Here is a 27,403-nt window from a genome sequence, read left to right as displayed (position 1 = left end):
ATACCCCCTGAAAATTCTGCCTTTAATTAACTCGCTGAGGTTACTTAATAACTCTTTGATTACTTTTCTAATACATACATGTCAATTGAAGTCTAAAGAGACGTGGGTCGATATCTTGTCACGTGGGGTGTCGCAATCGAGCACGTGATGCATAATTTATGCGTTATTGCATAAATTATGCATAAAACAACAATGAGGGAGAGTGCTGTGTCATATGGTGTTTTTTCGTTTTCCATTCAAAGAAAAAAAATCACATTGCTTTTTTTTAGTGTCGTAACTCCTCTGTTCAGATCAGGCAGGTAACAGGGAAATCTCAAAATTTCAACAGAAAAACATTACAAAGATAACTAATATTTTCTGTTTGATTTTCCCTTTGTTACATACAAATATCAAAAAATCTGACTGACTGAACTTCAAGAGGGAAAATATTGAAATAATATCACAAAAAAACGAAAATTTGGATTGAGACGTTTTATTTTATCATATGGTTTTTTGCCGAAAGTTCGTGATTTTATGGTGGATTGGATTAAGTAATATACAGTAAAAAAGCAAGATTGGGACTTTGGATTTGGTTGAATTTTCACTTACAGCAAAACAAGGACACAAAAAGTTAACATGTTTCGACCAACAAGTGAACCCATTATTTTCTTATACGCAACAATTTATATGATCAATTTGTCGATCCTGCCACAATTCGTTTTACAGAAATTATGTCTACAAAAACATAACGGGAATGCTTCGTCATGCAGTGTCAGTGAAGTCGAAGAAGTAGACCAGGAGCTTCAAAAGGTAGGCTTTCTAGAAGGTGTGATGGCACTGGAAATGATATCTGTCCCGGGAAATATTTTTTCAAATTTTGATACTTTCAATAGTGTTTTAAACTCTGTCTGCCTTTAGGGTTATCGTTAGCTTGATGCTTTTCGTTCGGAGTTTCAGGAATTTGAACAGTTTTGTATAAAATTTGGGGGTCGAAAACAGGAATGGAAAAAGCATGTCACAATCTCCCAAACAGGTTCTAACTAGAGATGCTTTTGAGTTCGCTTATCTCTCAAGCTTATCAATAGGGTGTTATCAGTCTAATCACTTCAATGTTACTTTTCATTTTCATTAAAATAAAAGTCTCATCTTTAAAAAATATTCGAAGCTTTATCATGCTCCTGTTTTTATTTATTGTGCTGTTAATGCAGCGTAATGACAACGAAAAATAGATAAACGCACTTTTATTTCATGAAAGAGTAAACATTAATTAGTACAAAAGGTACACATAACATGGAATAAAGATTTCTTCACCTAACTATGTACAGTTTACTGCTCAATTACAAAAAGTCTACCCCATGGCAATAATTTAAAATCGATTTTTTATAAGAACTGTCACACTTTGGCTGAAGCTCTGTAATTATTTTTTTTCTTTAGATTTTCAGGTTCATCAGTCAAAAGTATCGCTTTATCAATAAAGCTTGTAATCGACAAATTCTAAGTCATTTCTGAATGTGAAGCTTTTGACAAAATTGCATCTTATATTCTTATAAAAAAATCGCTTAGTGTATTGATCTTCACTGATGTTTAAGAGTTAATTAAAAAGCTTTCGAAATATGGAATAATTTCTTAATTGGAATGATTAAAAGTAATTTTAGAAGCTATATCAATTTCGTAAAGTGGAAAACTGCTGATGAAATAAACATTTAAAACGACAGGCTACATAAGAACATAAGGCTCCGATTGCCAAAATGTTAAGAACAAGTTAAAAACGTTTAAAACATTTTAAGGCTTTGTTGACTCAAAAACACTCGTTTTCTTAGGAAAATGGGTAAAAAATGGTCACAAAATGGTGAATATAAGAAAATTTTAAGAACATTTTCAGGCTTGAAACCCAAAAAATTAAGAACATCCCAAGGCTTCAAAATTTTTGGATGTTCTTGTAAAATAAAACGTGTAAACCTTTAAAACGACAGGCTACATGATAACTGTCGAATTTACAGTCCAGTCCATTTAAATACTCAAAGGTTTTTAAATTTTACTAGCATTAACTAATTTTATAAATACTCTTTTGATTGAAATTTTGCCAAGCAGGATATAAATAAAAAAATTTGTTTATAGTTTTTTACCGAATTTTCTTAACAAAAACGCAGTAGGTAATGCTTCACTCCTTTTAATTGGTTGGAATTTTTTCATCGTTCATTTTTTTCTTACGGAAACGGTTTTAAGAGGATTTTTCGACTTTAATAAATGTTCATATAGGTCAAGCAATCATATCTTTCCTCCGTTTTAAAAGACTTTTCCCCTATTTTTCTAGCAAAACCAATCTATGTTGAGTTACACTTCAAAATTTTGTATTGTGGTCCCAAAGTTTTGCGGTTTTGTAAACTATACTGTAGATACTTTTTTCGGCGATATTTATTCCCACTGATTTTCTTCCTGTTTTCGACCTTTATGAAATTCTCCTTCCTTTTTTTCTTTTTCAAAAATAGGGAAACATCAATCAAAGATTTCTTAGGAAGGGAAATCGATATGAGGGGGATAATAGCGTCAACGGGTCTTGAGACTCAATATTTGAATCAAACACTAAACTTACACGAGAAAAATTAAAATAATTCAGAGACTTGATGAGCTCACTGGAACCGTGAAGAACGATAAATACTTTTCACTGCGAGCTCACCTATAAAAAATCACGGCGAATCTTTTTTTTAAAAACTGTCTACGACTAGATATTTTTGATGAGCTTACGGTTAAAACCTATGCAATCTATTTCAAACTTTCAGGCTTATCATCGTAAAGTCACGGGGATGTTTAGGGGAGAGTAGAGCTGTTCGATAATCTATTGAAATCGACCCAGCATAGTAAAAACTAGTCTCGTATTTCACTCTATACCACATATCTCTGTGTGACATCTTAAGATGGTATCACATTACAAGCTATATCTGTCTGTAATTTGATTTATCAACTGCAAGTCGAGTATTTTAACAGGATTCATCCTTAGTGAGTGAGATTTCATGTATTTCGTAATCTACAAAGCATTCCAATATCCCCTTTTTACACTTTTTTATAAGAAAAACTATTTTGCCCCGCACGGCTCACATGAACGAACCATTATTACTACAGATTTATAAGTAACCCGCGGGGCAAATATATTTCACGAATTGCACAGGATGGAACGAATAAAAATACCACGTATTAATTGGATATAGGGGTGACATTTGACCTGATATTAACCTCAATTTCTCTATAGTACACAACGGTGGAGAAACCGAAACCACGAGAAAAATTTCTTATTCTCTGTCACAGATTTCAAATACATATAACTGTACAATGTACTGATAAATTATAGATCAGTGAATGGCCGAAGCCGTATCACTCATAGAAGGTCTCATAAAGATTTTATGTGATTTTTTCTTCTTTTTTTGTTCTATATAGCTATTCTTCTCAAAATCTTTGAGATTTAGGTTCCTAATTTAATAAACCTTCATTCAATTACACCCACATCATGTTTGAGTTAGGGCGTGAATGAAGAGGGCGTTTCTCAGGGTGTGTTTTAAAAACCTATTTTTGAACTTTTTTGGAATTTTTTATACCACGGTTAAATCTTGTCAATTTAGTGTATAAAAGATCAACTTCGCCTTTTTTCGCCAGTTTTCGCAAATAAACTTTCATAAAACAGATGGGGAAAGCGCAAACCTTTACTTTTAGTTAGTTTAAATACAAACAAAATTGCTTATAATGCGATCCATAGAAGAGCTATTCGCTACTGCATAACTTAAGTAACAAATCGATCAGACATTCTAATCAAATTATGCGCTCAGCTGCGGTGTCCGAAATTGTCAGATAATCGAAATCACACAATATAGTAGAGGGCCAAACCTTAGGATCCGCGACAACTTTTTTAGGACGCAACCACATGAATTCCATTCGAAAGTTGGATGTATTTGAAGACATTTTCGCGAGGGGGGTCCGCTGCTAAAGCCTGGCAAAATTTTTTAGGGCCCAAATTGGGAAATTAGCCCCGTAAAAAATTGACGTTAAGGGCGATGTTCGGAAAACACGGCTTATTATATATCGTTGGAACGGGAATCTTTCGCTGATCAAGAATCAATTCACAACTATGGCCTGAAAATGAACGTATCTCGAGCTATGACTCTATTTGTGAGGATAGGTAAACTATCTGCTTGAAAAGAATTGACGTCAAAAAATACTCTAAGAACTTTTCTCATCTTTAAACCATCCAATTATATTTTCTTCAACTTCAAAGAAAAAAATAACAAAACTCGTTAGCAATTTATAAATTGAACTTGTAAATTTTAATTTTCAGCATCAGAATGGTCATCGCCCGACTCAGATTCATTTTCTTCGTCAAAATAATCATCATCTTCTTCATCACTACTTTCTTGTTCTTCTTTTTCTTCGACCACTTTGCTTTCTTCCTTATTGCCTTCTTCCACAGACATTCTCAGCTTCGATGGAAGAGCAGGCTCATGACTTGTTTTTGGACGGCATACGCCGTTTATTATAGTGTAGCCGTTATCCAGAGGGGTCCCCGTTTCTGAAGGGTTTGCAAATGATTCTAGGTTTTTTATTTGATACAAGACTCTTGTCGTTCGAAGGTCATTCGAGGACTTTTCAGGTCCGATTCTCGCAAGTGTTTTTTTGTTCTTAAGTTTTGTTTTCCGCCAAATGTTCTTTCTCATTTCCTTTAAAGTGTTGCTTTTCTTGTCATTGTATATAAACTTGATGACAAATTTTTCAAGTGAATCAGGTGTTGCTTTTTGCAAGTGGTTTATTGCTTCGATACATCCATCGACTCTTTTCCAAACTGCTTTTTTCCCTACAAAAAAATAAATTATTACAAAAATCGCAATTTCTATGCACTATTCAACCTATTACCTTTTACTCGCAATTTCGGCTTTGAAACTTATTTTAACCATGCCTATCATAAACGACAAAACATTCTATACCTACCTTTTCCGAAAAAGCTCGAAATTGAATCACAACCAGTCATCACATGAAATCGAATTATCACTTTTGACATTTCAGGAGTAGTTAAGCATTTTGCATCGAAGATTGCTTTCTTCCGTTTGATTCCAAGGGTACCTGGCAAGATGTTCGATACATAAGAGCTTGCAACAATAACGTCTGTGTCCTCTGCATCGATTACCACCGTTGTATCAGAAGAAGATTTGCGAATTTGAGAATAGATGAAAAACATTATAACATCCGCTTCCACGCGCGTACATTCGAAATCTGGAGTTCGTGTCTGTAAACCAAGAAAAATATAAATCTTTCATTTTTTCCTCTTTTAAACACACACACGCGCTCTCTTTCTCCCTCTGTCTTTCATTCTCTAACAATAATTTCTTAACTACACTTACCTCGCCACCTTTTGTAATTTCACAGCATTCGCTTCTTGTGCTGTAAAAGAACCTCTTTTCATTATTGATCAGCTGCTCTTTGAATTGAGATTTGATAAATTGCTGAAGTCTTGTCTTGTTCGCCTTGTTTTTGAAAAATTTCTGGAGCTCATTTTTCAGAGGAAGGTTCTTCGAAGCCGAGATAAAAACATTTGGTGCTTCTCCTCCTATGAAATTTTTCCTTTTATCATGCTCTCCATCTTTGGTATTGATGATATCTGAGCCATAATAATCGTTCACGCAAATTATTGTTCTGGCGTTCGGATGTCGCAAATTGATTAAGTTAAAGAATCTTTTCGCGTAGTCAGACCTAGAAAAAGAAACCTAAGGTGAAACTGGGTGAAACAGATTATTTTTTTTTTGTACTATGGTTAGTAAATGAGAGAAAACAAGTAGTGAGATACTATACTGTAAAAAAACATTTACCATGTGTATACAGCACCATCACCTTTATCTCGTTCATCGTTATTAGGAATAGCTAGCCTCCAAATGAATCCCATGTCTATGATGGCGGTGTAATAAGTGGGTTTTATTTCGACAAACTTCAACATGTCAACTAATTTTGATTTTTGACATTTGCGTATGGTACCATTGACGTTGAATATTGGTAGACAATGATCGGTTATACGGTGGTCAAAGATACTATCAAGTGCTCCATCTTGCTCTTGCTCAATTAAATCAAGTACAGCTGCTGTTGCCTTGAAAGCCATGTCTTCTTCTGACTTGCTCTCACTGAAACGAAAATGAAAGAATAAAAATTTTTTTTTGAATATTACTTCTATTCATGTCTCATCTGCATAGCTTTTCCTATACAATTTTAACTGAACTTTTAAAGAAAAATATTCCTAAACTTGTACCTTTTGAATGAGGCGATATTAGCAAAGGTTTTTCGTTTATTTCTTTGTAGCCTATCGTGGATAGATTTTACTTTTGAAAACAGACGTTCTTTGAAGTAATTTTGGACGATTTTGTTACCATCATCGTGAGCTTTCTCTAGATCTTTGACGAGTTCACCAGACGCTAATTCACCAGATTGAATACATCGTAATTTCTGGGAATCCTGAAACGGATTACTTTCCCATTCATTCAGTGACGAAATCACCGAATTGACAGCATTATTGTCCTTTGAGAGCCGTGACGGAACATTTTCTTTATGAACAGTACACTCCGACCTGTAATATAAAATAGTTTTTACTGTCCTTACTTACTGTCTTAAGAAACTTAGATAAAAGGAAATTTAGATCCTTGAATCGCTAAATTGAATAATTCAAGAACATATTATTACGCTTCATTTTTGCAAATGAACTCTTCAATGTATGGCGCACTATGTTTACTTTGTTAGTGTTGCGCATATGGACCAACAAGCCTTTCTCGCTTTTCAGTAAACGTTTCCATCCAGACTTTAATTTGGAGCCCTTATTCATTGTCATCTCGATCCACATATCAGGAGGAAGCGCTGAATAAGGGTGATCGGTCATCGACTGGGCGAATATCTCCTCCATCATGTCGGCCTGATTTTTGGGGAGCTTTATCATCTCTAACCAAAACACCTAAAACGAGAACATTTAGAATCAAAAACAGAAAGGAAGGAGCTATTCGAGCATCGTAATATTGATGTCCCGGACGCATGCTTGTTAGAGTGTTGTTGTTGTTGAAAAAGAGATTTAAACCTTACCGGAAGCCATCTTCCATAGTTGGAGTTGTCGTAAATATGCATCCTTCTTGTGTCTCGTGGTTCACAGTTGTATTTCTTTATTCTTCTACGACGAACTGGTGGTGGCTCTTCATTTTGTTTATTTTGCAAGTTTTCTAGTCTGCGGCTTGCTTTTTCAAACGACTTTCTGTTCATCAAAGACAGCTTGCAGTTTTTATGCCAAAACACACCTATCGCACCGCTTTCCCAATTTATTTTGTCGTGAACCTCGCTATATTCACTCTCAACATCTTGCCAGAGTTTTGCAGTCTCTTCAAAAGATTTCCACGTTTCTTCTGAAGGGTTTTTTTGTTTCTCAGTGCACAATTCATTGCATATTACACAAAGATGAACGTCAGCGTCTTTCGGAACACCGTCCATCTCATAGAAAATGATTTCACCAAAGAAATGAGAGCTTTTGATCAGAAAACTTCTTGAGCTTTGAGAATCGATGTAGACGTTTAAAAGAAGCAATGCCATTGCAATACAATTTTGAGTAAAGCTACCTTATCTGGGCGAGAGACAATTAAGAATTTCTCTGTTTTGACGTCAATTCTTTTCAAGCAGATAATTTACCTATCCTCACAAATAGAGTCATAGCTCGAGATACGTTCATTTTCAGACCATAGTTGTGAATTGATTCTTGATCAGCGAAAGATTCCCGTTCCAACGATATATAATAAGCCGTGTTTTTCGAACATCGCCCTTAACGTCAATTTTTTACGGGGCCAATTTCCCAATTTGGGCCCTAAAAAATTTTGCCAGGCTTTAGCAGCGGACCCCCCTCGCGAAAATGTCTTCAAATACATCCAACTTTTGAATGGAATTCATGTGGTTGCGTCCTAAAAAAGTTGTCGCGGATCCTAAGGTTTGGTCCTCTACTAATAATAAAATGCACATTAACTAAACGGTCGAGTGCAAAAACAATCATTTTGAAATGAATTCACTAAAAGCTATTTAATCTTATTGACAGCATGAAATTGAAATATAGACATGTAACGCAATTGTAAAAACGTACGCAGATAAATAAATTCCAATTGAGCTTCTTTCGTCAATTTTGACCCGAAAATTCATGACTTTCAAAATCAGGCAGCACTGAACCGCTATCTGGCAGACCTTTTACCTCCAGTCCCCCTCTCCCTCCCTTCCGATAAAGCTGAACGTTAAGTTGTTGTTAACGATATGCGCTGGAAAAGCATTATTTTTTTTGAGGTAAAAATTTCTCTTTACGTCTGTTCGCAGCTGACACACAGCGTTGTTTCAACGTTCATCTTACGTTAAATGGACGTTGTGAACATTAAATTGACGTTGAAACAACGTTGTGTGCCAGCTGGGTTATCATTATAACCATTCTTATTGTCATAACTATACTAAAAACAATATAATCCAAAAGGCTTGACGTCCTCTTGTCAACACAATATCTGTCAAATCTGTTTCATAAAAAGATAAGGCAGCTTATGCAGCTTATGACATCCCTCTTTTGTAAATATACCAGCTCTCTCCCTCTTTGGACCTGAAAAAAACCTTTCTAGAAAACCTGATGACGATGATGACCCGTTTGTAAAATGCATCCAAAGGCCTATTACGCATTTCACGTGCTTTAATATAACAATAGCGTTCAGTTTGAGGTCGTTGTTGTTATTTTCTGCCCGCGCAGTTTGATTATTAGCCCAAGAGTGTCATTTGGGTCGTTATCGCCCTATAACCAAGGCGGTTAATGATATTTCAGCCCTCTGAAGCCTAGTGCTTTAGTTTCCTCAGCGCGGGTATGACAATTTGAGTCACAAAACCTTTCAATACCGCCCACCGTTCGAATCTTTAATGGCTTACTTAATGACCGCTATATGGATAATAATATCTTTTTGAAAGATTTTGACCATATTGCGAGGGCAATGCACATTAATTTTACTTTAAAAGTTTTCCGAAGGTTCTCCTGTTTAATAAAATGACAACGAGTCCTCTTCATCTGAGCTTCTGACCGAAATAAAAAAATTACGTAAAGGAATATTACAGGATCTCTAAAATTTGAAACTTTATATCAATATTATTTTGTATCTTTCAGAGTGCTTCAGAATGGTGGTTCATCATTATCGCATCCGCACAAATTCCATCAGTCATCACATGTCTTATATGGGGACCCCTCAGCGACGCAATCGGCCGAAGAGCATCAATCTACGTCGTACCTAGCGTCAGTTTAATTCAGAACTTGGTATTTGTCGGCTGTGCATATTTTGCTACTTCACATATGGGATTTGTCGTCCTTGGATTCTGTCTTTCGACATTGTTTGGACAATTCCCTGGTGTAATTTCATTATGTTATGGATTCATCACAGAAGTCACTGCAGATAACAAGGAAGCTAGGATCGCTCGCCTCGCTTTCGTAGATGCTTCTATTTTCTTCGCTGGCGTCTTGTCTGGATTAGGCGCTGGTCAACTGTTAGAGAGACTAGGTTTCGTAGCTGTCTTCATCTTCAGTATAACCATCAACACCTTTCTCCTGCTCTACATCACGTTCTTGTTACCTGACTTAAAGAAACTGCGACAAAAAGAAGCAATGAAATCAACAGAAGAAGAGGCAGAAGAACTTCAAGCAATCAACGCAAAAGCTAAAGAAGCCGGGGAAGAAAACGCAGACGAAACTTCATCTTCAACATCTGAGGACTCCAAAGGAAGTCCACAAAAATTCTGTTTATCCCTCTTAAACCCGTACACGCAAATCAAACAAGTCTTCAGAGTCATTTTCGCTAAAGATACACGACGCATGGTCTTGCCGCCGCTGCTTGCTTTCACGTTCAGCATTTACGCTTATGTTGGTGATTTAACATCAACGGCCCTTTATTTGAAAGGACCACCCTTCCTGATGACTGCAGACTATATTGGATATTATTACGCCATCCAAGCCTGTCTTCGTGGTATCGGAGTCATCAGTGTTACACAGATCTCACACCGTTTTCTTCACTTATCAGACATGAATCTCATGCTTTTCGGGATCGCATCAGAAGCTATCACTTACACCGCTATTGGGTTATCAAAGACCAGGACCCAGGTCTATTGCGTCAACATTATCGGTCTCGGTTTACCAGTCGCTAATGCTCTTTTAAGAGGCTACACAACCAAACAAGTTGCCCCTGAAAATTATGGCGCTCTCCTAGCTGCATTCGCTTCACTTGATTGTTTAGCTTACACTACAAATGCGATTACGTTGGAAATCTATAGAGCAACATTGGACAGTTACCCAGGCGCTATGTTTGTTTTCCTGGGCGCATGCGCTGGAGTAGCCTTCTTGATTATGTTCATTTTCAAGTTTTATATTCGACGCTTTCCAGCTAAAACGCCTGAAGCACTGATGGAGAAAAGTGAGCTTAAGAGTGATCTGTAAATTTGAAAACATTCATCAGAGCTACTTTGTATAGCTTGATTTTCCAATCAAAATGTGTTTGGTCAAATACACTTCTGGGCTAGGCTACTGTGCATTTTCGCATTGTAATGTCTTTGGAGCGTTGACAGCAACCACGAACAAACTTTCAAATTTTATACAACTGGACTGTCGTTTTTTTTATTAGTTTATTTTTGGTAAAATACTAGTTAACTTTTATAGCAACCTTGCTCCCTCTGTGTACAATCAGCTTTTTGATGCTTAAAGCGCCACTGTCGTCCATAAGTAACGTAAAAAAGCCTGGGATACACGGGGGACGAGGTCACATTTATATATGTAGGGCCGAGAACTGCCTGATACAAAAATATGAATTTTACGCTTTTAGCCTATACACGTTTTTTATAAGAGCATCCAAAATAAGCCAATAAGTTTTCATGAAATCTTGACGCGGTGAAAAATCTGTCTGCTTGAATCTTGTTACCGAAAACTACAGTCAGCTTTTACTTCTTTTTGAAATAAGGACCAAGTAACTCAATATGTAGAGCCTTTTTCTGAAGTGATAAAATAACTGGCTTTGAACGAATGACCCAGAGGATAGTTCCTGTCGTAGTGGTCACCGAAGGGCGGGGTTGATCCAGAAAAATTGTCCTAGAATTTCCAAAAATTTAGGTTTTTAAAACCATTGACTAGATTTAGTTATGTTTTGTATAAGTGGAAAATAGCATTATAAACATATTCGACACCAAATATTTTTTTATCATTTTTAACAGTTTTAACACTCTCGATAATTTGGTTTTATTTGACGAAAAAAGATAGAAATGTGACGATATTTACCATTCAATATTTTCAAAGTGTACAACTTTCCTTTCCTTCCCTCCTCTAAGGTTATTTTCATTGACACCCTTCCGCCAGTAGCGTGGTGACAGGGGGTAGTGTCCACCCAGCAGCGGTTTTCTTGAGGGGGCGCCGAAAAGAAAGTGGCGCAAAAAGGCTCTTCAAAACACCGAGTTCGGCGCCCTTTCCCCTTTTTACGTCAGAAATGGCAGTTTTTAGCCCTATAAAATGGAAATATGTCGAAGAGTTTTCGCGTTAGTTTTTTATAATTTTCCTAGTAAAGGGGCACTAAATTGCTAATTTTACTATTTTGCCTCCCCAGTGTTTGCCAAGCCTTCATGCTACTGTCTTTCGCCCTTTCTCCCTCAGTCCTCCCCCGAAAATAGAGTCTGATAAAAAGAGTCAAGTTTATAGCATTTACAAAATACGAGGCTTGTGACAAAAAACTCAATTTTTCCCTTTATGACAAGAATCTTTTGTGCCAAAAAGTCATTCAAAAAGTGCAATCATTTGAAAGTTATGGGGAATTTAGAAGCTCTTATTTGATTTGGTTGATTGTTAACAATTTTGTTACTTTTTCTAAAAGAACGCGTCATCTCCATTATTTCATGTGACCAATTAGTGAAGTATCTTATAAAAACCCCAGCTCACCTCCAGGGAGGAGCCTTGATCTGAACCACCCCTAAAAGCCTACCTTAAGTGGATAAATTTTGGCGGGGGTTAACAAATTCTACAAAATTGAGCATTCGCCAAATTAAATCCACGGGGGTTTAATTTAATATATAGTTTTAAAATCAGAAAGGGGATTAAACCTGTTTAAAAAGTATTACATCAATCAGGGTTAGTGGAGCAATCTACCTTCGGGTAGACAGCTTTCGAAAGAGGAGCCTCTGGGTCGCCACCAACTGCACACTTACTTATAAAGTTATGACCTCCTAAAAGGACACATACCTTGTGATGTATGATTATTCTTTCGACATCATACTTCATAGGAGAGTTGTTCTAGGAAAGTTAGAAATCTGAAAGTTTATTTCAATATAAATTTGAACCACTGAACAACTTAAGATCCATCTTGTAAGAAAACTATAATACGAACACCGTTTCCCTTCCTCAGTGCTAAATGGAAGACGAAAAAAGCTCGTGAGACGATAAGACGAAAAGCAAATTTAGAAAATTGAAAAAAACATGCGATTTGTAATGCACAGATAAATATATATTTTCGAAAAACAATTTTTTTTGAAATGTTTTTAAAATTTTCATTCAAATAAGTATTATGTAACAATCTGATAAAATAGACAATATTTTTTGTCATAAAAAATTTCCTAAATTGAAAAATCTGAAATCTAACTATTCCTACTTTTAGATTTACGAATGTACCTAACTTACAAAGGCAAACAAACTACAGTATTATTCATGATAATGCAACATTGTAATGTCTTCTGATATTACATCACGGACCCAACAGCTGATTGGTTGTAAGTGACGTAAAATCAGTCAATACGTCCCTTTCAACCATCAGCTGTTGGTTCTGTGATGTAGTTTTAGAGGACATTGCAATGGTGCATGGCATCATGAAGGTAATAAAGATATAGATGGAGAGAAAACGTCTCGGTAATGATCTAAATGGTCGTTGAAATCTTTTATAGATCTATTCAAAGCGGCTTTTCTTTGATGTACCATCATTGGAAGGAAAAAAACATCAATTTATTAATTTATAAGAACAGAAAGAGACTGTTTGGTTGATTTTGAAAAACTTAATTTTACCGAAAATCCTTGTTAAAATGCGATTCGAAATAGTTTCAACTAATGTTGAAGACTAAAAGTAAATTAATTTCATAAGGACAGATTTTTGGGCTGGCATTTTGTTAATATTGAGAGTTGCATCACATTGTCATTGAAAGTTTCTTTTTTTAAAATATTCACGTCTAAGTGGGCAGCGGTTTTCATACTCTGACAAAATGATCGATACAAGCGTCCTAATTGTAACAACACGTAATTCTTTTTTAAATCTATCGATGGCTTTATGGGCAGCTTCCCCTAGAAGTTTGGAGTATTAGTGAGGTTAAGTATCGATAGATAAATCACGACGACGGACGAATTAGACTTATCCCCACAATGAAATCAACTTTGCTTCCAGAACAAATTTCCGCTTGATTTTCCGTTCTAAAAGCAAAGCGGATATAATACAAGGGATAAGTCTAGCTTGCTTTTCGATCAGCCTGTAAAAAAGTGCCGTGGCGTGAACGAAGGCTAGAGAAAATTCGTCCGCCGTCGTGATTCATCTATCGATACTTAACCTCACTATTGTGCTTATTATGTGAAGTTTTTTTCAATTTTTCATGACGAGGCTATTATATTTCAATATACTTGTTAAAAATGTAATGTCTTTTCATTCATCTTAAATATTTCCACGAGTATACCCAAAATTAATCATCTTATTCCCAAAGCAACCAAACAGCTGTTTGCTTCCGATGATAAATCGGAATAGAACAAAAGGCATTGACTCTCCATCTATATTTTTATTACCTCCATGATGGCATTAATACTTAAAAACTTAGAAATACAATAAATAATTAGGACGCTTACGGAAACTCCATTTAAGAGATGTGATTTAAACTTCACCAAAATTCATATGTCCAGTTTCTTTGGCATGCTGTTGAGCTTGTGTTTGTCCTTTCAAAGGAGTATTACATATCATACACCGTAAGGTAAAACCAGCCAGGTCAGTGAATTGTCGATTCTGTGTGTGTGCGAGAAGAGAGAGAAACGAGAATGAGAAAATCCAGGAGCCTACAAACAGGTTAAGTTCTTGCATATCCAAGTTGTTGCAGAATGATTCCTTCTAACAGTAGAAGATATGCTGAAGTATGCTCTCAGAACACATCGGAAAAAAAAGGTCGCCACGCCGGCTGCTACCTTTCACTGGGTTCTTTTTAGGAATTTTTAGTTCATAATGGCGGTATTTATAATGGAAAAAAAATGAATTGTTTTAACTTTTAACTTAATTTGTCTGAAATGTGTGTTTCGTAGATGGATGAAACAAAAATCCAATGACACATGAATTCTTAATACATACAGTGTACCCGGAAGAAATCGGAAAATTGAGAACATTTTATTTTATCCATTGATTAATGTTTTGTCTATTCGTTTCATAAGGATATTGATGTGCATAAATATTGTTCACTTTTTTTCTCCGGACACACTGTACGTGACTACATTTTTGTACTTTTTATAAGATGTGGGTGTGACCCGAAGGCTCCTTTTTCGATCTTTCGCACCGTAACCGAATGCTCTACCTTTTCACACCAGACAGACTGTATGAGCCGAGAAAGCTGATATGTGTTAGAGGGAAATGAATAATACTAACAAGATACTGTATACCTTTTTCAGTTCATTGGCGACCTGGAGAGCTTGTGCTTGGTATTGTGGTTGATCAGTTGGAAAGACTGTTTGAACAATTTTCCCATTTTCTTCTAATCCCATCGGATCGTAATGGATGCCATCATACATGACGAACACGCGATTCGGATATTTGTTGTCTTCGCCTGAGAATGAACACACAGAGAAAGTGTTTACTTCCCATTCTATTGTTTCATTTTCAAATGAAGTTAAAACGCATGCGTATTTATAAACCGTTAGTCGTTATTATCCGCAAGTCACATAAAGGAATGAATACGTAAGGGTAGTACAGTCACTTTCAGTCAGGGTTTTGGATGGTGAAATTTGTCGTTCTTTTTGAAATTTGTACTTTCTCACCCTCTAAAAGCAGACAGAAATTAGCTCAAAGATATTTTACTATATGAAAAAGAAAGGAGGTGCATCTCGATGCTGACAAAGCAGAATTAACAATAGAATTTCTCAAAATTTGTGCGCGTGCGGTGCGGAAGGGAGAAACTTTTCTTTCTTTTGTTTAACAATTCTGTGCAAACGTCTAAGAATGCCATCTACGGCTATCGTCAGAGAGACAAGAATATGCTCCCAACCCTCATGAAGCTATGCAGAACGGGTTATTGAAATTCTGGTAGAAATCTAGAGGGCTACCGTTCTGAAAAAAAACAACTCAACATGGAATTATGAATCAAAATATTAATATTCTCAAATCAATGCATGCATTTATTCATACCGAAACGATCGATTCGTCCACTCTGCACATCAACAGCGTTTATCTCCATCTGATAATGTTGGGAAAACACGTTCAGTTCTATCGCACCTGTTGCAGATGGAAAACATGAGAAAAATGTTGACATGATTAAAATCAGGAGAAAATCATACATACACGTTTTTTTTTTAAGAAACTAGTTTTACCAGCCTCAATGTTTCTTAAGAAACCGGCCTTTTGAGCCTTACACATTCTTACATGTTTCTAAACTTTTTGACATAATCAGCCTATTTTTCACGCAAAGAAAAAAAAAACATTTGTTTTGATTGAAAGGTTCTTAAAAAAACCGAATTAAAAAATGTTCTTTTCCCCACCTTCAGTCTCAGCATGTTTCTTAGATGTTTCTTAGTTTTTAGGCATTCTGAGCCTCATGTTTCTTAAAAGTGTGTTTCTTAAAAATAAAAAAACGTGCAACCTCTTACTTTTAAGTAACATGCCCATTAAACTCCCCAGACCCTGTTAGGGTCCAACACCCCACTCGAAATTCCCTGTTGGACCCTCGCCCACTCGAAATTCCCTGTTGAACCCCCGCCCAACTACAAATTAGACCAAAAGAAAAACTGCATTCCAAAACCACCCCTATGGGATTTTTTCATCCGGGAACGATAGAATTTCTATACCAGTTGGGAAAGTGGTTTAAGTTACTCTCTGTAATTCGAATCTTTCTCTTATTCGAAGAAAAATTTTGGTCTCATGAAGATCGAATTAGAGAGAGGAAATTGTAATGCTTATTAATGGGAAATAACATACCACCCCAATGATCTTTCTTGGTAAGCCATTCACAATATTCCCAATTAGATTTGCCAAGGAAAGCATCGTTATATGTTGTAGGGTCACTCGCTATCGTGTTGGCTGCTAACATTCTTAAATCGTCTTTGAAGGCGGTGTCACTTAGCACAACAAAACTATGGGTTAAGAGAGTCCAGGGGTTAGGAGAAACTATGGTCTGGGAGAAGGTTGAGAGTCAGATATTTAGATTTCAGTATATCTCTAAATTTTAGAGATAATTAGAAATTGCAAAATGATTTGCGAAGCCTTCTACAATACTAAAGCCGATTATTTTCCTGATTTAAACGATTTCCCTGGAAACTTTTGAAGATGTTAAGATGAACTCTCTGAAGGAGACTTTGGGTTTAACTTGGACTTTGAAATAATTTTATAGTTCTTGGCATTATGGCAGAAAAATTTGGTTTGCATGAGGGCATGGAATATCACCAGTTTATTTACAAAACTAAAAGACCTAAAAATCTGGATGGTATCGGAAATATATCATCCGGCTTACCTGATGCTTGCAAACAAACACGAATTGTCGGCCGGTACAATCCTGAAATAGATAAATTCAGTCAAAATCGATAATTTCCACTTAGACACCGAAACATAATGGTATCTATTTTGAGTTCTAGGGGTTAGAGTGTTTCGCTCAAAATGTTTGGTCGTAGCAAGTTTGACGAAAACTTCCACAGATGAGTCTATCCCTTATGGAACAATTATTGAACAATTCGAGCGCACAGTGCCAAAATGCGTAACTGGATGATAACAAGTGATACTTTTATATGGACCTACCTGGTTATGCATTTAACACATATATAATTGATAACTACGTGAGCATGACCGTTAAACAATCATTCAGAACACAAATAGTGACAATCTATTAAAATTAGTCGTTTGTTTCTTATAAAAAAACGTTTAGAAACCGAAATTTCATGCTCTTGAAAAATTCTTTCATATTCAAGACTTCGTGAGCAAAAAAACATCTATCTCATCAAAAAATTTAGTAATTTGGCTAAGAATATTGATGTATGCTTATTAATGGTGATTCTTATAGATAAAGATGCGTTTTTTGAGCTGAAAATTTATTTTTTTACAAAAATCTGCTTGAGCCATCTTTAACCTACTTTCATTCAAAAAAATCTGAAAAAAACAATGATCCAATATTTCACAAAGTCCAAAAAACCCGTTTTTTAGCCGTTTTTTGGCCTAACTTTACCCAAAAACATTTTTTTTCGAAAATTGGGCTCCGTCACATTCGAGGGTTTATAGTTATGCATCTTTGTGCAAAAAATCATACCTAATACCTAAGTAATTGATAATGTGCTTATAAAAAAATATCGAATTTGGCCAGTTTCTCTATAAAAACACGCCAAGCAACCAAAATTTCATGTCTAAACACACATATTCTTCAAAAGTAAAGCCCTCATGAGCAAAAAAACATCTATCTCATAAAAAAATTGAGTAATTGGACTAAGAACATTGATGTATGCTTATTAATAGTGATTCTTATAGATAAACATGCGTTTTTTGAGCCAACAAAATTTTTTTGCAAAAATCTGCTTGAGCCATCTTTTACCTATGATGGTACCCTACTTTCAGGCAAAAAGTCAGAAAAAATTAATGATTTAATTATTCACAAAGTCCAAAAAACCCGTATTTTAGCCGTTTTTTGGCCCAAATTTGCCCAAATCTTTTTTTTTTCGAAAATCGGGCATTGTCACATTTGAGAGTTTATAGTTACACATCTTTGAGCAAAAAATCAGAGGTGAATTTATAGGACCTCCACCGGGGTAGGTCCCAAAACTTACTTTCTGACCATTTTACGTATTGGGCGTGGCGGCGGCACCGATACAGCGGCAGCTTGCGTGGGCGGTTGAGATTGAACACCGCCATTTACACCGTCCTTCAATTCTTCAATAATGAGGGTATCACCTGACCTCAAGCCAACCGTTTTCAAAGTGTTCGTTTCGGCGCCGGATAAGTTCAATGCTTTTGGCGGGTAGCCACTTTTAACTGAAAGCGTAAACAATATTAGTTTTATTTGGCTGATAATTATTTTGTTTTATACAGGGGGCTCTATCACAGATATCTTACATAAAACACTGGATAGAACTTTTCCTATCCTATTTTGAAGCCAAATAATTCGCCATCTTGAATAAAGTGACGTCACAATTTAGCTTGCGAGATCCTTGAAATTTTGAAGTCATTACAGTGTCAAAAAGTTTCAACAGTGAAATTCAAGTTTTCTACTGTGACCTACTTTCAGCAAAGTTGGTGCAATATTTTACTTCACCTGCTGTTGCTTGGGAAATACAGAGTAGCTCTATCTAGTGTTTTATGTAATATATCTGTGAGCTCTAAGCACACCCCCTGCTTTATGTGACGAAATTCACAAGATACATAAGACTTATACCACCTTTACATTGTCCCACCTCGTACATAAATATAAGCTTCCCTGATAATCTTTGGGATATCTGACGTTATTCACACCTTCGTTTTATTTGCTGCAACCGTCTATACGCTTGCCATCTTTTACTACATCAAGAGCTACATTTAGAATGTTTTACAGTCCATCTTAGCAAAGGCATATTACCATACACAGTTGACGTTCTCTAATTCGACGTTCTACTATGTGATAGGCTCCCTTATTCGATGAAATTTAAAGTCCCCGTCAACAAAAAACTCTCTCATAAACGACGCTTCCTTATTAGATAAGCTCCCCTATTCGATGAAAATCCAATTCCCCTTAAAGATCGAATTAGAGAGCGTCAACTCTACTACCGGCCGACTTGATCGCGCCAAAAGAAGCTTTAAGTGGACCCCAGGCTACATTTAGGAAGATTAAGTTCTAGCTTAAAGCCAAATTGTCAAATGTCTTTAGTCGTTTCAAAAAATATGGAATACGGAATACATTTGGATCATGAAATCATGAAAAACATAGACTATGCTATAGTCTAAGACAAATCGCTAACTAAGAAATAAGCCCAAAGCCGAAGGAAATTCGCAAACAGGTTTTTTTGCCGAAAAGAGTTTACAGCGGTAGAGTTTGCCAGTCTTCTTCGAAACTCTCCCGCCGCTTTTTTCGTATACCGCCATAACAACGCCATACCGCCATATTTTCCCGCCTTTACTATCACTGTAACGTACGATAACATCGTCTAGAAAAAACATCAATCCCAAGCGGAAGGTCAAAAGTAACATTTGTAAAAACTGACGTCATCATAAACATCACACAAAAGATTATTTGACGTTAGAAAAGTTTAAGAGGTTCAAAAAAAAGAAAAACGAAATTCTTCAAAAAATACTTTCTTATGAAAGAACCAGCCAGATAGTTTTTGCTGTTACAAACAAAATTTATTTCAAACAAAAATGGCTGACGTACAGGATGAAAGAATACTCGGTGCAGAAACCAACGACATTCGAGAACGCACGGCAAATAATCAAAACACAGTCGATCATACCGAATCAAGTGTTACTGACCCCGGACAAACTGATCTCCCGAATGATAGCACCGTACATTACCACCTGACAGATGTAGACGCTCACCCTGATCAGCATATAGAAAACCTACCGATACCTCATGTTGATGATGGCACTCGTACGATTCGTAGAAGTGACAGTCAATCACGACACCGATTAACCAACCCGATGATCACATTAACACCATCGGGAATCGAGACGTTGTTTCAAGGTATAACTAATCATGTGTTACCACCACCTGCCGACTTTGCAGATGAGACTAATAATGAACCACTTGAGGGCGGTGCTGAGTGTGTTACCGCCCAATCAACCGGTTTATCTCTTGATGAAGGCGCCCTTATCGAGGAGACAAGTTTAGTTCTACCACCGCCAGAACCTATCATGACTAGTGAAACTTATGAAATTGACCACAAAATAAAAACTGATAAAATTCTCAACGTGCTGCAGGGAGAAGGCTCAAAGAACTGGGAACCGGAAGAACTGGGTCAAAATGAAGTTACTGAGTCACATATAGCTAACGAGTCGCTTCGATCACGTGATGTTAATGAGATATACGAAGCTCACGAGTCAAATGACACCAGTGAGTCACATAAAGCTAGTGACACACAAATAGCTAACGAGTCACTTCAATCAACTAGCACTCTTCTAGATCCAAAAAATGATAGTCAAACATCTCAAGCTACAATCAAAGCAACTGAGACTGATGAAACCCTGGACACATTGAAACAAGAGTCGGGGTTAAGGCCCCATATTCACCAAGTGATTGGAGAAGAAGATGATGAGATGCAACAAAAACCAAGCGAAGATAGAGAGCTTGTTCTTAGGGTTCATGCAGCGCCCATTGTGGATAGTGAAGCATCTCTGAAGGTAGTAATATTCTAGTTTGATGCCTTAGTAGACTAGCACCTTAAAATGAGTACCCAGTTCGAACCCTAGTCTGTACACAGACCCGATATCTACGACTAATTTCAAAATTCATTGCCGTAGAGAGTCTGTTGTCATTCTCTTTTCTGATTTGAGATTTTTCAAACCGACCGCTTCGATGGAGTGTTGGCGAGAGAGGGGAGACGATGAGAGAAGTGTTACTATTTAAAATCATACTTCGTCGCAGAGGTCTCCGTACGGGAATCTTGATATCAAACAGACAATGCGCACAGAGTGTACTGCGAAGCGATAAACGTTATGAGATACGCTCTGGTACAGACTATTCGAACCCCTGCTTGGTCAAAAGGTCAAACTCAAAAATAGCTGACCCGGGTGGCCCACGTTCCTAGACTAGATTACTACCAATATCTCCATGAAAAGCGAACTCACAAAGATATTGTAAATCGTGAACTGCTATCCCATATCAGTCTTTATGTCTTAAAGGTTTTATTACGAAAATCACAAATCAATTTAATTTTTCAAGTGTTCACCAGGGGTATTTCGAATTCAATTCCTCAGTAGGTAGGTATTCACCACTGACCTTTATAAACCCTTGACCAAGCTTTATCCTTCATCTTTGATTGGAGTTCTTAGAAAAGTGATACAATGGAACCTCTAATTAGCGGACACCATCGGGGAATAGGGTTAGTGTCCGCTAATTAGAAGTGTCCGCCTTTTAGAAACTTTTCAATTCTGTGCTCCAATTTTGGTACTATCAAGGGATAAAGTATGTAAAATTTTGATCCGAAGTGCTTTTCTAGAGACACTAGGACATGGAAGAACAAGAGAATGATCATTCAAATGCAACAATTTAGTTTTATGAACCACAGTAGTCTTGAGGTCCCTGTAATTTATCATTTTTATGACGTAAACAAATTTACCGAATGGATAAAAGGGAGCGCTCCAAACGTCTATAAGCGATTTGTTCAATGAAACTTTGAAGTGTTTAAGCAATAAAAAGTTTGGATAAATCAACCCTGTCTAATTTTTTAAAGTCTGTGACCAGTTTACCGTCGATGTCCGCTAATTAGAGAGGAAAAAGTAGGGTTTCTGCCGTTTCGTGCAAAGAATTTTGTCCGCTAATTGAGGGTCCGCCTTTTGGAAACTTTTTTATGAGAATTTGACTATAGGAAATGGCCGGGGAAAATAGAATTGCCGCTAATGAGAGGTGTCCGCCTTTTAGAGGGTTTGTTAATTGGAGGTTTTACTGTACTCTAATAGTAGCACTACTCGACGTGGGTCAATTTATAATTCAATGAAATTTTACGTTCAAAAATGTTTTTATACCATATTGAGTAGTGGTACAATTAGGGTTCCACTTTCAAAAAACTCCAATCAAAGATTTTGTTTGGGCGAGATCGAGATCGAGAAACTGTGTCCAGAGTACATATACACCTTTTCGACGGTAGTCGCCAATTTCCGCGCGGGCATTTTTCTGTCCGCTTTATCCCACTAAAACCGTCCCAGTCCTTTTTTCGTATATATAGACAATAGAAAAAGGTGTCAAAAAAGGATTGGGTCGAGTTTAGGGGGACCGCGCGACTACGATTGAAAAGTTGTATTAAAGGTCAGCGATATTCACCAACGATAAACACGAGATGACTTTATTTTTCTTGTTTCTATTTGCAGAACGATAACCAAAGCAATGCTGTTTTCAAGATTCTCTCGATGGATACAGACATTATAAAAGCACAAATTAAAGAATATCTTCTATACGGAGATTATTCAAATAAAGCTACTATCGAAAAATACAAAGTCGTCACACCAGCGCTTATAGATCTCATTGCTAGAATTAATAAACACGACGAGAGGTGTATCAAAAAGAGAAAAGCTGAACGAGGCCTTGGTGTTGCCACAACCTTCGGTGTTCATTTAGCATCTTCGAATGACCAGGATGGAAGTTCTGAGACGCAAGTGAACAAGAAAACAGAGATGTCGAATCATTGGAAGGAGCACTTAACCGCGTTAACTCTTTCTGATGATTTCAAACTTTTTCCTGCAGAGATGCAAAAAGTGTTATTGTATATCTCGAATCTTCGTGAAGACCTCATTGAAATTTCTAAGACACTAAAAATTAACTCAAAGCGAGGAAGCCCTACATCTAGTACACACCTTCTAAGCACAAAATCATCCTTGGTAAAACATCAGAAAGCAAAAAAGAATGATCCAAAGAAAGTTCTACTGGCCACAAAATTGAAATATGAAAAAGACATACAGTTGGTTAGGAAAGAGAATGCGGAATTGATGGCTACAATTCGACGATTACGTTTATCTAAGAAAGTTTTACAAACGTGCAAGGAGGCTGATAAAAAAAAGCTGACAGTGAAAATTCGAAAAACAAGATCGGCCGTAGAAAGAACATCACACCATCTGAGGGCCGTCGAGAGCGAGAAGTTGGAGACTGAAATCGTATTGGCGGAGTTAAAGATTAAAGCTGAGGCGGAGATTAGGGCGTTGAATGCGGCAAACGAGGTGGAGATTAATAAGTATAAATTGAAAATACGGGCAATGACTTTGGATTGTAAGGCGAAAGATGATCACGTGACCAAATTGGAAGATAAAATCAAAACGATGGAACGTCGTTTCCATAACGATTTGGTTGCAATGGAAATACATTATAAAGGAAAACTCGAAGAAGAGTTACGTAATCGCAAATGGAGTGTCCGCTTAAAACGCACGCTCGCTTGCGGACGATATTTTGAGAATCGCCGTACAGAACAGTTCTATCGCGAGCATACAGCACATAGCCAGGGACGTACGGAAGAGTTTTAATAATTACAAAACAGTTAATAAACGATGTATCTGCAAGAAATAAATGGATAAAAAATTTGAACAAATCATTTCATTGACCAACATAAGTTTATAACCAGCTTTTTACCTTAAAAGATGTTAAATCTCACAAGGATAAAAGCTGGTGATAAGTCAAATGTTTGAGCTTCCTTAAAATCATTGAACCTGAATGAACATTATGAATGACGTCGTTGCTGTCATTGACGTCATCAATTTTTCACACTTCCAATAAAAGAATCAGAATCCAGTTTTATTTCACTTGAAGATTTTTCACATCTAGCAACACTTGAAATATAGTTGTCACCCGACTATTTAAGTGTATTTTACAGACCGCCCTAAACTTGTCATTTTGAGCTTACATATACCTTATCCGGGAAAACTTTGTCGGGGAAAAGTGACGAAATTTTGGCCAAGTGACGAATATTTTTCCCCGACGAAAATTTTCCCCAGCCTTAATGCGTTTACCAACTGCCAGCAAGTGACGAATATTTTTCCCCGACGAAGTTTTCCCCGATAAGGTATATAATATTTAAAAAAAATGCTACAAGCTTGCAGTCGAAATTTTTGTAAAATTAATTTGTCCATAAGATACTGCATCTGGTCCTACAGTTGATCCTCAGTTCCGGAGGGCAACTTAAGTGTTATATACAGACCAAACAAAGTACCAAATTGCAATGAGGCTAAAATCCCATCTATATCTATTATGTAAATCAGCCAATACGTCATTCTAGAACTGGTCTGTAAAATACCAACCAAAAAGGTGACTAAATCCTTATTCATAGTTTTTTGAGAAGAAAGTCACTGTAAGGTACATTCCCCAGGTTTTTAGGCTCCAAGCATTCGATTTTTTTATGTCACTCTTGCAGTAGGGAAAAAATCGAATTTGCGTCAGACACTTGAAAGGCTTCTTTTTTCCAGAAAATCATTCAGACGCATGTTCACACGCTACGGTTCCGTTTCGCTCCGAAACGAAATGAAGCCATTAATTGGTTAAATTCACTTTTATGTATCTTCTAACCAATAGAATCGCTTCATTCAGACCGTAGCGTGTGAACATGGTTTCAAAGTGTAACTCGTTAAGAAACGGAATGAAAAATCCCAGTTTTTAGTGAGGTACTCACTAGAAAAAAATCACCTTCTATTAAATTCAGCGCGGCAAGAAAATTCCGAAAGTCGGGCGGCAATATATGTATACCAGCAAAAATGTCTCCTCCGAAAAATCAACCGTTCATCTTCTTGATTATGAAGAACATTATCAAGAATAGGAACAGATGATTTTCACGTGCATTGATATTCGAAATTCGTTGGATGGCCTGTTAGGGCCGGTCTCCACTTTCGCGGGACATGAGCAAAAACTTTTTGACGTTTTTGTAAAAAAAAAGAACGCGACAAATTTCATAAAAAACGACGATTGCCGTCATCCACAACCCTGACCGAAAGTGACTGTACCACTCCTACGTATTCATTCCTCTTTGATTATCACGGGAATTAACTACATATGGTTTTAAAGAACGAAAAAATACACATGCGTGTTACAATGCAGGATTCTTTAGAGGAACAGACTGAAAGTATATCAATATATTCAAAAGGCAGGAAATTGTTTGGAAGAGGAAGTGCGATTGACTCCTTATCTGAAGAGTGGGTTCAAGCCCAACGTGCAAAACGAGCATCAATAAATAATAGATCTTATCGGAGTGAATGAAAAGTAAACTGAATGGCGCTGATAAGTACATGAATACTGTGAAAAATTACTGCAACAAGAAGAGGAGAAAGTTGAAAACGTACTGCATTGTTTGTCAGGTTGTATTTGAGTAATGCTGAAGATGAGAGCTTGTAACTCGTCCAGTGTCGATTCTTCTTTTAAGCCCTTGATGGGTTGCCGTTGTCCACTTCCAAATTGACATCTCAAATTCTGTGGATTGAAGAGGTGAACAAAGATTGTAAAGCTGATTTTCCATTGAGTTTACTTTCCGCGCGGGATGAGCCCTTCTTGAGCTGAGTCACGCTGGAAACTATTCCATTGTTCTATTTTAAGCATAGCGCTGTCAATGACTTCACTTTGCTTTGATTGTCTCTGTTTCGGTTTTACATTTTATTTGCGCGAGTTGTACATCTCAGATGGCGATGGAAAATAACACACTGCGCATATGCAGTTCGCATGGGTTCATCCCGCGCGGAAAGTAAGCTCGATGGAAACACAGCTGTAAGGTAAGTAAATGAGAGAGCAAGTCAGCGAAAGAAACAGATTAGAAGGTTAGGAAAAAATACAAGACTGACTGCATGAACGAATGAATGAATAAATGAAATACAGTTGTCTCCATAACTCATACACGCACAAATTTGTTCGAGTTAAGGAAATTTCGAGTTATGGAGTAAGGTTTATAAGGCATTTTTGACTGAATAGTTGTTCAACTTAAGGAGACATCGAATTAAAGAGTTTCGAGTTAAAGAGACTCTTACTATGTAATGAAAACATTGTCAACATTAGACAACTTGGCCTTTTTCTTTCCACACTGCCGGACGAGCCACTGCTCCCGAATTATTATCCCTACAGGAGCGCAGATTCAAACAGTGTGAGAGAAATGGTGAATCGTCGGATTTCCAAATTGGATGATTGAGAGACTCAAAAACCCATCAAAAGTATCAACAGCAAATACAGTAGACTCTCGCTTATTCGAACTTATATAATTCGAACTTCTGTTATTCGAACTTATTTCCATTCCCCGTTGAGGGCAAACGCTCACCAAGTACTTTCTATAATTCGAATCTCTCTGTAATTCGAACAAAGGAGATTTCCCGGCGAGTTCGAATTAGCGAGAATCAACTGTATCAACTTACCAAAGGTTTAGCCATTTCGAACGTTCAATTTCAAGATTTGATCACGATATAGGTATTATTATGGTTTTCTTCGTTATGAATTAATTCACATGGTCTCAGCTTCAGTCCAACATTGTTGTTAATTGTTTAGTTATTTTTTTGTCATTTTTAATATGTTTTTTTTGTATCTTCACTGAAACGATATAAAGGTAAAACAATTGTAAGTGATGAAAAGGCAAAAAGATAACACAGGGTGTTCGAAAAAAAATAACTATAGTGCTATTGTTCTAATTATTCTATTCCGGACGAGCCACTGCTCCCGAATTGGATGATTGAGAGACTCAAAAAACCAACAAAAGTATCAACAGCAAATACAGTAGACTCTCGCTTATTCGAACTTCTATTATTCGAATCTTTCTGTTATCCGAACTTATTTCCATTCCCCGTCGAGGGCAAACGCTCATCAAGCACTTTCAATAATCTGAATCTCTCTGTAATCCGAAGATTCCGCGTTCGAGTTCGAATCAGAGATTGTCTCTGTATATGTACGCAACAAAAGGTATGCCCGAAATAGAAAGAGTGGAAAGGTCCCCAAAATGCGCCGGGAATGTTTCCCTGTGAACGAGAAAGTTTATTTATTAGCCGAACGAATAAGAGAAAACAATGACAAGAGACTGTTAAATTTATATTGTGAATTTCATTTCAATAGCGGTACAATCGTTTTTCTAATTTAAAACTGTATATAAAAAAGAATTATTGGTCTGAACATGTTCTAGAAAAATTGGTACAACATACTATTGCTACCAAAGAGTATCTAACGTCCTTAAAAACAATATATTTTTTCTTTAACTTTTCAGTAAAAAACATATACAGAACTAGAAAATTTCCTAAGAAAACTCCCTAGAAAATAAACAAAAACAAATTTATCCCCAGATATTCAACTATATGAAATAGGCGAAGAAGAGTAACATTTTTCCAGGCAGGGAAACTTTCGTCATGTCCAAATTTTGTATACATTGGATTGTTCAAAAAGAAAGTTTTTGTCTAAAACAAGCAACTCGATTAAAAGCGCTGGAGGATTTTAACTTAAGGATTAGAAAGAAGGCATTGAAGACCGGGGTTGAATATTGACACAACGACATTTCGCAAAAAATATTTCC

At 36.7% G+C, this 27,403-nt stretch overlaps 4 protein-coding genes across 4 annotated transcripts; 2 read left to right on the top strand and 2 right to left on the bottom strand.

Annotated features, from left to right (window-relative positions):
• Nucleotides 1-238: 238 nt before the first annotated feature.
• On the top strand, nt 239-11,309 carry LOC136804151 (lysosomal proton-coupled steroid conjugate and bile acid symporter SLC46A3-like). The gene is made up of 2 exons (XM_067060887.1): nt 239-789; nt 9,155-11,309. Exons 1-2 carry the CDS (start codon nt 616-618, stop codon nt 10,469-10,471), a joined length of 1,491 nt encoding a protein of 496 aa, XP_066916988.1. The 5' UTR covers nt 239-615; the 3' UTR covers nt 10,472-11,309.
• LOC136804158 (uncharacterized) lies at nt 4,169-7,572 on the bottom strand. The gene is made up of 7 exons (XM_067060892.1): nt 7,075-7,572; nt 6,675-6,949; nt 6,257-6,571; nt 5,826-6,131; nt 5,361-5,709; nt 4,951-5,245; nt 4,169-4,816 (listed from the first exon to the last, which is right to left on the bottom strand). The coding sequence occupies exons 1-7, from the start codon at nt 7,570-7,572 to the stop codon at nt 4,293-4,295; spliced, it is 2,562 nt and encodes an 853-aa protein (XP_066916993.1). The 3' UTR covers nt 4,169-4,292.
• A 2,523-nt stretch (nt 11,310-13,832) lies between the features above and the next one.
• Nucleotides 13,833-26,443, bottom strand: LOC136804150 (ubiquitin thioesterase OTU1-like). Its single transcript, XM_067060886.1, has 8 exons — nt 26,265-26,443; nt 25,212-25,338; nt 18,041-18,245; nt 16,744-16,785; nt 16,212-16,366; nt 15,426-15,512; nt 14,684-14,847; nt 13,833-14,042 (listed from the first exon to the last, which is right to left on the bottom strand). Exons 1-8 carry the CDS (start codon nt 26,277-26,279, stop codon nt 13,914-13,916), a joined length of 924 nt encoding a protein of 307 aa, XP_066916987.1. The 5' UTR covers nt 26,280-26,443; the 3' UTR covers nt 13,833-13,913.
• Nucleotides 19,602-23,408, top strand: LOC136804154 (myosin-2 heavy chain-like). The gene is made up of 2 exons (XM_067060888.1): nt 19,602-20,579; nt 22,266-23,408. The coding sequence occupies exons 1-2, from the start codon at nt 19,602-19,604 to the stop codon at nt 23,406-23,408; spliced, it is 2,121 nt and encodes a 706-aa protein (XP_066916989.1).
• Nucleotides 26,444-27,403: the final 960 nt, after the last annotated feature.

Source organism: Clytia hemisphaerica, unplaced genomic scaffold, assembly GCF_902728285.1.
Source record: "Clytia hemisphaerica strain Z4C2 unplaced genomic scaffold, Clytia hemisphaerica genome assembly, whole genome shotgun sequence".
Lineage (NCBI taxonomy): Eukaryota > Metazoa > Cnidaria > Hydrozoa > Leptothecata > Clytiidae > Clytia > Clytia hemisphaerica.
The sequence above is the reverse complement of the archived record's forward strand: the minus strand, read 5'-3'. Positions and strand labels throughout refer to the sequence as shown.

What these genes read in the sequence shown, in the direction of transcription:
- LOC136804151 (XM_067060887.1), top strand. Translation starts at nt 616, where the DNA reads ATGTTTCGACCAACAAGTGAACCCATTATTTTCTTATACGCAACAATT. An exon ending in TAGACCAGGAGCTTCAAAAG is followed by an intron (nt 790 to 9,154) that starts GTAGGCTTTCTA and finishes TGTATCTTTCAG; the next exon opens with AGTGCTTCAGAATGGTGGTT.
- LOC136804158 (XM_067060892.1), bottom strand. Translation starts at nt 7,572, where the DNA reads ATGGCATTGCTTCTTTTAAACGTCTACATCGATTCTCAAAGCTCAAGA. An exon ending in AATATCGCCTCATTCAAAAG is followed by an intron (nt 6,132 to 6,256) that starts GTACAAGTTTAG and finishes TTTTCGTTTCAG; the next exon opens with TGAGAGCAAGTCAGAAGAAG. An exon ending in GATGGTGCTGTATACACATG is followed by an intron (nt 5,710 to 5,825) that starts GTAAATGTTTTT and finishes TTCTTTTTCTAG; the next exon opens with GTCTGACTACGCGAAAAGAT.
- LOC136804154 (XM_067060888.1), top strand. Translation starts at nt 19,602, where the DNA reads ATGGCTGACGTACAGGATGAAAGAATACTCGGTGCAGAAACCAACGAC. An exon ending in ATAGTGAAGCATCTCTGAAG is followed by an intron (nt 20,580 to 22,265) that starts GTAGTAATATTC and finishes TTCTATTTGCAG; the next exon opens with AACGATAACCAAAGCAATGC.
- LOC136804150 (XM_067060886.1), bottom strand. An exon ending in ACAACCTGACAAACAATGCA is followed by an intron (nt 18,246 to 25,211) that starts GTACGTTTTCAA and finishes TTACGCTTTCAG; the next exon opens with TTAAAAGTGGCTACCCGCCA. An exon ending in TGGACGAATCGATCGTTTCG is followed by an intron (nt 14,848 to 15,425) that starts GTATGAATAAAT and finishes GTTCATTCTCAG; the next exon opens with GCGAAGACAACAAATATCCG.